At 34.2% G+C, this 11626-nt stretch overlaps 1 protein-coding gene across 1 annotated transcript in view; it reads left to right on the forward strand.

Moving 5' to 3' along the window:
• LOC121371631 overlaps positions 1-9127 on the forward strand; it is a 39011-nt gene extending 29884 nt beyond the window's left edge. The window contains exons 13-18 of the mRNA XM_041497661.1: positions 677-783; positions 1507-1675; positions 2318-2401; positions 3052-5107; positions 5823-5900; positions 6392-9127. Of these exons, the coding sequence (XP_041353595.1) occupies positions 677-783; positions 1507-1675; positions 2318-2401; positions 3052-5107; positions 5823-5900; positions 6392-6430 (2533 nt within the window). The 3' untranslated portion in view covers positions 6431-9127. The remainder of the gene's footprint in view (positions 1-676; positions 784-1506; positions 1676-2317; positions 2402-3051; positions 5108-5822; positions 5901-6391) is intronic.
• Positions 9128-11626: the final 2499 nt, after the last annotated feature.

Below are 11626 nucleotides of genomic sequence, written 5' to 3' on the forward strand. Positions count from 1 at the left end.
AACAATTAAAATGTGATGGATATAAAAAATCAATATATGTCAACCACAAATATTTTTGGTTAGATGTCTTTAAGGCAGAATACAGTCAAATTTTGCTTCTTGTATGCTCAATTCCAAGTGACAGCATACCATATGAGCAGGGCTCGAACTTCAGTTTGTCATAGACAGCTTCTTTTTTTTTTAATTGCCATGGGTGAAAGGGCTCAACGACAGCAATTTTGATCCTGCCTATGGCAATTTTGAAAAAAGTGATTTTGGGAAGAAATAAATGATTGAAATGTTATTTTGTTGCATGTATTTCAGATGTAAAAAAATTTAAATACTGGTGGATAATGTACACCTTATATAAATATTTTGCTGTCGGTGATGCTTCCGACTCATGACAAATTATATTTCAATGACAGCAATTGCTCTCGGTGCTGTCGTTAAGTTCGAGCCCTGCGTGAGTTTACAATTATTATTGGTAGTAAATTTTGTATAACTTTACAAACTAGGTAATTCTACTCCAAAGTCCATTCTATTTGTGATCATCAAAGACAAATTTGGAAATGCATTTCTTTTTGTTACCAGTATATTAATATTTTTAATGAAGACTTATTTCCCAAACTGGATTGTTGGAATGGAGAGTTAGTTTTACTTTCATTTGTAAATTTGGTAACTATATTTGTTGTTTCAGAGAAAATATGCAGATTCAAGGAGAATTTATTAAAAGGATGAGGAACAAAAGTGAACACCAAAAACATTCAAAACTGATGCCAAAATTTGAAAACCCAATTAAACGAGGTAAGAAGAGAACCTCTTTCTGTTTAGAAAATTTCCGATCAGTCTTCGTACCCTTAAATTGACTGTTTTCTCAATGAGAACTAGTTCGGTTTATCAGCCAGTTGCATCATTTGGCTTAGGAGTGCATTGGTGTGCGTGCTCCTTTAAACGAAAATGCTCGAATCTGGATAACATCTATTCATATTAGCATTACTGCCAAACAGCTATAAAGAGTTGCGAAAAGGATATTGTGGGTAGAATGAGTAAAAAAAACCTGTGAAAAGGTTTCAGGCTGGCTAATTTTTGACCAAATTTAAGGATTTGCTCCATCACACTGGTGGGAGTGTATTTAAGCATTAAATTGTAATTTAATTATCATTAATTAAAATTATGAAAACTGTCACATGTAAATAATTATCAGATATTAATTTGTAAATGTCAATATAGATACTGTTCTAGGTAACGTTATTCTGAACTGGTGGATGCCTTTAGCATATTTTGCTTTTTAAAAATTGTATAACCCTTGACTGGTACATTGAAGACCATAGTATGTTCACTGTTCGGTTAATTTGAAAATGTATATAAAAGATGTCTGGCTGCTTTCTAGGTGTAGTCTGTGTGGTGACATCAATTTTCCTCTCTGTCAAACAAGTGTTGACATAGCCTTATATTAGACACCAAATATCCCTAGTTTAAAATGTGCTGAGGTATCAATAAACCAATGTTCCTTTGTTCACTATTCAGGTGTGTGTTCCGGTGGGCCTGGAGTCGGTGATGGAGCGAACAACCCGTGGGTGCAGAGAGCGTCGGTCAGACAGCTGGTTCCTCGGTCTCAAGATGAAGAAGTAGCCATGATACAAAAAGCTTTGGAATTGAGTCGTCAGACCGCAGAGAAAGAAGCAGTGACCCGAAGGTATATTTACTTTTTAAATAAGAAATTATTGTAATTTTATGCAAACGTTTTGCCATTTTTTATTATGTATTTATTGATTGTATAAATTCTGTAAAATAAAGTAGAATAATGAAGCAATTTTATATCAAATTTGTGACAAACAATCTTGTAATTACACATTTAGTACAAAATACACATAAATCAGGTGGGTGGATTTTGGGGGGGTTTTGTGTGGGTTTTTTCTTCTTTCTATGATTTGTTTTACGTAATGAAGTCCCATTGTTTATGACATAATTTTAAGCATTTTATCGAAGGATATTAATTCAGAAGTGAGCGAATCACATTACAGCAGAAAGTTTGTAGTTATATTTTTTTAAATGTCCCTTTCATTCCTGAAATCAAAAGTAAATTCCTATGTTTGCCGTTTTCTCATTCTTTCCATTTTGAATTAAAGTGATATCATTATAGGATATTAATAATTGCCATACTAATAGGTTGAGTGTAATTAAATATACATTTACAAGTTATTTATTTGTCAATTTAATCTAAAAGAAGTTATTGATGAAAATTATTTTAATTTTGTTTCCAACACTACCTTCAATTGTTTTTACAAGAATTCAAAATAGTAATATATCAAGAAAGATGTTTATGTTAATTTGTCAGATGGTGGGAATCCATTGAAGATGAAGAAATTGATAAGCAGGTTATGGAAGCTTATTCTGAGAACATGAAGCAGTACAAATCATGGTAAATATTACAAATATTTATTAGAAAATAATCTTTTTCAGACCTGTAATTTTTTTTAAATATATACAAATTGTTAAAATATAGTTTGGTTTTTACCTCAGCAGCAGTTTGAGAAAAAAAAATAATTCTGAAATATTGAGTTGTTTGTATCCATTAGCTTGCTGCAATACTGGTTTGTACTCATTTATGAATATGTTTTTAATATTGTACTTTTCATTTTGTTGATGCAGTTTGTTAGAATAAAGCTAAACATTAGGGTTTAAGCTGTCGCTAACCAAATGCAAATTAAAATTGAATTTAGTGAATATTTCATTAATAATTTGCTAAAAAGCTCATTCAGAAATCATCTGTCTGTTACAGGTGTACTGCCATTTTTTCAGATTTTCTTAGCAAATTTGCCAAATTGCTAATATTTCATGGGCTTCAGCTGAAACCCTGGAACATATATGCCAAAAGATAAAACTTGTGGAATTGTCTACCAATAGCTTTGGAGTGGTAAATAATTCTGCATTTCATTCAGATGTTTATATATTTGTTTTTAAAACGTGAAACATTCAAAACAAAGATAATTTTCGGAATTTTAATTAGTGCAATTTATTATATACAGGTTGTGTATACTATTCAACAGTTAGTTTTTCTTCCCATTTCAGTGATAATTCCTTTCTGTGTGATGATACTTACACATCGAACTGGGTGAAGAAAAAGGCTGTGTCTTCATTTGGAGGTGCAAGGCCTAAATTGTCCTCATCAACCAAAATTCTTACATTTAGAGAAAGATGTAATAAAAACACCCACGTCACTGATGAGGAGTCTGAAACCGAAGTTCGGCAGAGTTCTTCTATGACTGATAATGTGTTGAACAAAAGAACCTCTATACCTTGTTCAACTCAGTGGGATGAGGAAATAGCTTGGAAGCTGGAAGGTCCATCTTTTCCTGTATCTTCAGCACATGCTGCTACTACGGGTCATCTACCACACAATACGGTCACCCAGTCTTCTAATCCACGTGTTGATGTGGGAATACAAACAGTTCAAACTTCAACTGATTTGGAGAATGTGCTACCAACGGAGTGGAAACTAGAAGGAAAGGAAAATGCGCCCAAAGACAAACGAGGATTACCAAGCCAAAAAGCATTTTCGTTCACAGTTTCTGAAGACAGACAGTCCAACCATTTTCGTTCCAAAAACACGCATTTGGACAGAGAGTCGGGGAATAGCAATAAGATGATAACGTCACAGTCACATATTTCACATAAAAATATGACAAAAAATAAAAACATCACTGAAGAAAACTGGGATGACTGTTTGTCCGAGGTACATTTCTTGGATCTGCAGATGAACTGTACAGATCCCAATAGGAAGCTAACAAGACCTGAAGGTAGTGGGCGATGGACTGCAGGTGTTCCTCGTGCCATACCCAGAAGTCCACATCCTCATTCAGCAATTGATGAAGCTTCTACTGCAGTGCAGAAAATGTTTCCTGGAAATGTTGGTAGTGTTCCTCTGGTCCACAATGTAGATAACAGACCACTGAAGCAAGAAAATGATGGTCAAACAACCATAAAGCATGGTGACAGCAATCCACTATCTACATGTAAGATTGTTCCTTTAAGTAAGAAATCTTTACAGCAACCAAATGTCAACAATGCAGGAAATACAGCTGTTGACAGTATTCCCGCTACTGGAGATATTCCTCAAGTGTGTACAACCACTGACAGTAATCCACACATTTACACAGCTAGTGATAGGATTTCCCAAGTTTGCACAACTGTTGGCAGTATTTCAAAAGTGTGTACAACTACTGGCAATATTCCGCAAGTTTGTACATCTACTGGCAATATTCCCCAAGTTTGTACATCTACTGGCAATATTCCCCAAGTCTGCACAACTACTGGCAACATTCCCCAAGTCTGCACAACTACTGGCAACATTCCCCAAGTCTGCACAACTACTGGCAACATTCCACAAGTTGGCACAACTACTGGCAACATTCCACAAGTTGGCACAACTACTGGCAATATTCCCCAAGTCTGCACAACTACTGGCAACATTCCCCAAATCTGCACAACTACTGGCAGTATTCCCCATGTCTGCACAATCCCTATTGGTCTTCCTCCACAATTAATCCCATCCTACCTCCATTACTTGAGTCAGTTGGTTAAACCCAAATCTGCTGTTCCTGGTGCTTCCAATACCATGACTGTGCCATCTTTTGAAAATAACAGTACTGTATTTAGTGACATGTCGGGCACATGTGTACAAAATAGCAGTGTCATTACACCTCTAAATATCCCTAGTGGACAGGAGCAAAAACATTTTGATGGTCTGGATCCATCTCTGATTAACCCTTTGTTGTTACCGCTTTTGATGCAGACTCCTGTACATTCAGGACAAGTGAATCCAGTGACAGAATGTGCATCTGGTATCGGTGATGTTTTTCAAAAGTCTTGGTCGGGTAGCTCAGCCTGTCCACCAGTGTTTGCGTATTCCCTTCATCAGACGGAGCAGATGAAATCTAAAGGGCAGACAAACGAGCAGAATCCCACAGATGTAGCCGATGTGAGAGGTGCTGGTGATACAGTGTGTGGCAACCAGGAGGAAGTGTCTGATTACAGTGGTATGGGTGACAGACAACACAATCCAAAACTGAGTGCTAGTCCTCACAAGATCAAATCAACTAAATTGTGGCAGAGTTCAAAACATAAGGTATTTTGTATGTATATATTTAGAGAGAAAGGTTTTCTGGCTTTATCCAGAATTACAGATTTGTATTCATCTGTACAGTGTTTGCTGGGTTTTTGCTGTTTGTCTGTTATTTTCCACATTCTTCGTCCAAAAATTACATAAGGTTTCACAACCTACTTTAATTCATCTAATACAGTATTTGCGGGGTTTTTTGCCATTTGACTCTTACTTTCCAAATAAAATGTGTTGACTGCATCATTAAATAAAACATTAAATTTTCCTTCCTTCTTACTTTCCACACTCTTTGTTCAAAACTATTAAGTCTTCATAAACCACTTTCATTTTGGTATTTTAATTCTTTCATGTGCATATTTCTAACTTAATTTGAGTAGGGTGGGGGTTTTTCTAACAGTCAAAAGGTGTTGCTTCCTCGGTAAAAAAAAAAATGTTTTCACTGTAATGACATGATTTATCAAAATGACCATATGTCCATTACACAGTTTACACTGATTGCTCAATTTATTTGTGGCATGTTTTTAAAATGAAGATTAAAATTATTAAAGTTATGTAATAAATAAAAATTGTGTTATAAATCTGTAATTTCATATCACACATGCAATGCAAGCATGATATGCTTGCAGACTATAACTTATTTCTTTTCCTACACATGCATATTTATCTCCTTTAAAATATTAAAGGATAATATTTATTTCATTTGGAATTGTTTTCCTTGCAGAAAAACATTCCATTAAAACTGAAGAGAAAGATGGAGCTGAATAAAAAAGTCCAGTCATTACTGCAGGAAATAAGAAAGGTTGTAAGAGTGTGTGTGCATGCATGTGTGTGTGTGTGTGTGTGTGTGCGTGCGTGTGTGACCTGTTCATAAACAGATGTTCCTTATAATGTTCTGTATTGCTTTTGAATTGCTCTTTTATTTCATTAAAAATATTGGTGCCACTGTATTTTCATGATTGTGGTACATCATGCCCATGGGCAGGTAATATTTGAAAAGTATTTTTACTTTTTCACATACTTAAAATCAGTTACTCATTATGAAGTCATGGGTTCGTGGGGAGGGTGTCATGATTAGTACATTACAACTGGTACATAGAAGGCCATGGTATGTACTGTCCTATTTATCTATCTATGGATAGAATTAGTATGTGCAACGTCAATCTATCACCTGTCTTAAAACAAAAATGTAACACGTTATATTGTCATAGTTTAAAATATGCTGAGGTTTTTTAAACAAATATTAATTTCCACATATCACTATAAGTCAAGTATTTTGTCTTTTTCTTTCAGACTGAAATTGTCAACAGCGAAGATCGTGGATCCTCATAAATGATGTATAAAAAGACAGAAGTTTACTTTGTCGTGAAATTGATCTGATAATTAGCGTGTGTCTGCTAAGATAATATAACTGACAGGACTTCATACTTCATCTTGTGGATACTTCATCTTGTGGATACATTTGGTCATGATATACCATTATGACTTGCATGAAATGATGCTGAATTTTGCCAATACAGCAGTTCATTCCTTGTCTTGTGTTTGATTTGGAAAAAAAGAAATGTGTTGCATATAATTTGTTGACAATACCTTAATCTTGCGTATGTCTGAAAGCTGAAATTTGAAATAACAATCAACAACAGTTCATCGTTTCTTTTCCATTCCATTAAGAAACCTTGCGTTTATTTTACTATGATTTACCAATCAGTTTGTCTTGTATGTGAATGAAAACCAACAGCCATTTGTTCTTTGATATGATATAAGGTAATGTTTTGAGTTTACTGTACTGAGATTGTTGTAATTGTCAGTATTTTGTGTTATGATACTTACAACAAATTGCTGTAGTAGAGCACTCAGTTGGGGTGTGATGTATTGCAGGATCGAACCCTCTCAATGGACTTGAGTATTTTGTCATCACAGTGTCCCATGACTGGTGTAGTCTGCAGTATGTACTCCCCAGCCAAAGGCAGGTTTAGGTTGAAGCCCATAAAATAAAAGCTATCACCAAATACAACTTTTATTCAGCCAAACAAACAAAAAAGGTGGTAAAAATGTTTTCGAATTAACTGTGGTGAATTAGTAATAAAATATATTCCCCAAATTCAACTTTAATTTGCATTGGGCAACTTGGCAAGTGACAGCTTATAGCCTGCTAATGGAAAGTGCTTATAAAAGATCCGTTGCTGCGTATTCATTAAGATTAGCCTTTATAGGGGCAGCAGGTTTCTTCACTCGGGTGTTGGAAATAACTAGATGTAGATGTCAGACACAAAATGTCCATACTTTAAAAAAGGTCCTGAGATGTGGGGGTTTTTTTTAAAAGTTCTGTTGTTTTTATTTGATGTGTAAACCAAGTAGTGCTTTGTATTAATTTCATTATTATTCACATGGACAGTTGACATGTATAAGGACATTGTTCAGCATTAATTCATCTTTCTGTGTTTGCCTCATGGCACAAATGTTATGCGAGTATTTAAAATTTTCACTATATGTTTCTTCATGTTAGTACAGATTTTGGTGTGAATGAGATTAGCTATGAAAAAATATTCACAAGCTATATTACATACAACAATTTTGTAACAATCCAATGTTATCTGTGTTTACCTCGTGGCAAAAATGTTATGTGAGTGCACCATTATTTGATATTTTCACTGTATGTTTCTTCATGTTAGTACAGATTTTGGTGTGAATGAGATTAGCTATGAAAAAAATATTCACAAGCTATATTACATACCAACAATTTTGTAACAATCCAAAGTCATCTGTGTTTACCTTGTGGCAAAAATGTTATGTGAGTGCACCATTATTTGATATTTTCACTGTATGTTTCTTCATGTTAGTACAGATTTTGGTGTGAATGAGATTAGCTATGAAAAAATATTCACAAGCCATGTTACATACCAACAATTTTGTAACAATCCAAAGTCAGAATGCTGTCAGTTTTGTCTTGAAAGATGTGTTCAGACTTGCAATGTTTTTTATATTATATGGATATTTTCACTTGCAGTATTATTTTTAATTCAATATCTCCGACTGTCCATTACTAGTGTGATATTTTGTAGTGGATCAGTATGATGCGTATTGCCACCAGTGGGAGAGTTAAATTAATATGATACGAGATCTTGTTAACATGTCACCATTTTTGCTTGTTCTTGGTACAAATGACTAGATATTAGTTTATTATTATCCTGTCATTATGTCCATTTTTGGTTTTTTATGACAATATTGTGCTTTTATTATTACTTTTTCAGTATTACTACTTTTTCTTTCAATAATACCTGCAAATATCTACAATATATGTTTTCATAACAGCATATTTGTGTACTTATGAATAAAGCAAAATGTTTGGTATTTGGAATGTAAATGACATGTCATTCATTCATTCATGTTAGGTGAACTACATTGTACAGTGGTCCTATGCTGAAAGTTTTCATTTGCAGTGATGATCTTAGAAAATGTTTAAATCAGTTATTAAAATATAATACAAATAATCTTCAACAAATTACGTCTGGTGTGGTTTAAAACAAGTCTGTGTTTTACAATCAAATTGCTTAATTTCCTGTGATTAAAATGTCAGTTTGTGTGACTTGTATGCAAACTGGAAGGTCATGACCCCTATTGAATCGCAAATTGAAACAGGTATTTTTAATATCTCACAATGGTTCTTGTAAATGCCATTGTGAATTAAATTATGGTATATTTTTTAAGTATTCATAGCAATAATGGGGAGGGGGATATCTTCATTTCTTGATTGAAAAGTTCAGTCTATAAGAACCTAATGTTATCATCACATCCAGTTAGACAAAATGAAGAGTGTCCCAGCCTAGAAAAATCATTACATCCCCGACTTGTAATTTAGGATATTTTCAACACGTGGTTTATCATTTCTGCCGTTTTCATTTTATTTTTAAAGAAATCTTAGTAAAAAAAATTGTACTTGCCATCCAATAGCTGGTGTTGGTTTTGGTTATAAGAGCAGGTAGCATTGACTGAGACTCAGCAGTGAGGGTTTTTCTTGCTGGAGTACAACTAAACAGTAAATTAATTAATTAATTCAATCATTCATTATTTTTATTATACCAAGAGGTTAACCATTTCTTACAGTTGATTAGTTTTCTGATTTTGGAATATTGTGTATAATTAGAGTTCTCCCCAATATTATGTTTAACTAGTGTTCTCCCCAGATTGACAAAGAGGGTAGGATATTGGAATTTGAATGCAAGGTACATGACTTGGCAGGTTTGAGGAGCAGGGTTTTTCAATATAAGGATATGATTCTTTGTCAAGTTTTTATTTGGTAATCATGTAAGAAATAAAATTTAACATAATCTTGTTAAAAAAATACTGTAATAAGTATTACATAATCTTATGAAAAGTACTGCAATAAATATTAAATATTACATTTATATAATGTTTTCTTGGTATTGTGTTTCAAAGTAAAAATACAGTGTATATATAATATGTCAGTCACTTAATTTAGTGTTAATTAATTCAAATCAGACATAGATGGTTAACTGCTACTGTATATCCTGCCAAATGTTTGTGGGGCTGGTTTTTTGGGGGGTCGGGGTTTGCAATGTACCATTGCCAGTTTTCAGTATTATTCAGTGGCATAGCGTGGGCGGTGCCACCTGGGTGGTTGCCCTGGGGCGCAAAATTCTGGACTGGTGGAAGGGACTCTGGACTGGTGGTAGTGCTAACGGTCCACTGGTTAGGGGGCACAATACTTTCCTTGCCCTGGGCGCTGGCAACCCATGCTATGCCACTGGTAGTACTTATCAGTACTTGAGTTTTAGTTAAGAGGGACAGAACCAACTTCATCTTTAAGCATCAGGCCTATGGCATATAAAACTTGACTATTCAGATTGTATGCATGCGATTCGAGTCTAGTCTCTAAAGTTTATAAGCAATGGGCCTTGTAGGAAATAGTGACATGGAGTAACCAAGAAGGAGCTCTAGCCAGGTTACGGACGAATCGGGGCAGTGTTCTGCCTTCCTACATTAGGGAAAGCACTAGTTAACCATGAAATGATTTTACATCAGGGCTTCTAGAATTGTTTAAAATCCACTAGCCATGGGATTAGTGATTAAAAACATTTACTAGCCCCAATTAAATATTCACTAGCCCTATTTTACTTAAATTAATACACTTTTACTAAATAATAGTAATAATCAGATATGTCACCTAAAGAGCTTAAAAACACTAATATTGGAGGTTGGGGTGGGGTCAAGATATTCATGTTTACAAAATAGACTTAACTGCAACATTTGACAATTGTGTTTTTCACTAGCCATTGGGCATGGCAATAGTAGTTATTTACTAGCCCAACATTGATTATCACTAGCCATGGGAGTGGGGCTACCATAATCTAGAAGTCCTGTACATTTATAATCATTATTTTCTTCAAAGAATACCACTATATTCTTAGGTTTTATTTTTTAATATTGTATTTAGAAGTAGCCAAAAGATGGTCAGAATAAATCCTTATTATAATAATGTATCATGAAGTACTGCTAATTGAATTTCAGTGGTCTGAATTTCATGTAATTTGTTTACATTAGCAGTAATGAAGAAATTGTGTAGATTTCTCGTCATTGTACTAGTAATTCAGTGGTGTAGCTTTTTTATGGTTATTTGTTTTACTCTTACAAATGTTTATATCACGTTGTGATATGAATATTTGTCAACTTTTCAGTATTGTTACGATTTAGTAGTCATTTGCCACCATTGTTAGCATTTGCATTGGTGTAAAAGTTGACCAAAATAAGACGTGTACTTAGTATGTCTGTTCTACTTTATAATATATTTTGTTTTATTTTTGCAGTTTTTTTCATTTAGTTTGTGTGCAGGACTGTACCTAGATGGGAATAAGTAGGGGTAGTTCTTTCCCCACCCCCCCCCCCCCACCCCCACCCCAAAAAAAGGTGTCATTTTAATTTAGAAGTGATCTTGATTACCTGGAGAAAATCCTACTAGTATTTTACAAATAATATAAAAAAATGTAGCAGGCATTCCTCTGAAGACAACATATTAAAATTACCAAATGTGTGACATCCAATATCTAATAAATAATTGATGTTTTAGTGGTGTCGAACAAAACAAACTTTTTTAAGCTAGGTACAGTCCTGGTATAAGCTGTGAACTGCAAACATTTGTAAATGGCATATTGTTATGTGATATCTATGCACCAGAGGTTTAGATTATTTTCTAGTCAAGAACATAAATCAAGCATGTTTGAGCATAAACCAAAGATGTTAATAAAAAAATTCCGTTTGGTATTTGTGGACATTATTTTTTGGCTCCTGTGCAATGCATATTGCAAGTCAACAGAATGATAATTTCTGCGTGACCAATGTTAACATTTGGTTACGGTTCATATATAACCACATTTCCACTTCTGCTTTAGCTTATTTAGAATTGGTTAAAGTTTACTCTGAATTATTTAATGGCTGGCATTTATATTTGGTATTGATGTTAACCATGTCATAGTGCACACACCGAACCCATGAATGTGACTCGAGTGAAGG

The sequence above is a fragment of the Gigantopelta aegis genome, chromosome 4 (genome assembly GCF_016097555.1).
Source record: "Gigantopelta aegis isolate Gae_Host chromosome 4, Gae_host_genome, whole genome shotgun sequence".
Taxonomy (NCBI): domain Eukaryota; kingdom Metazoa; phylum Mollusca; class Gastropoda; order Neomphalida; family Peltospiridae; genus Gigantopelta; species Gigantopelta aegis.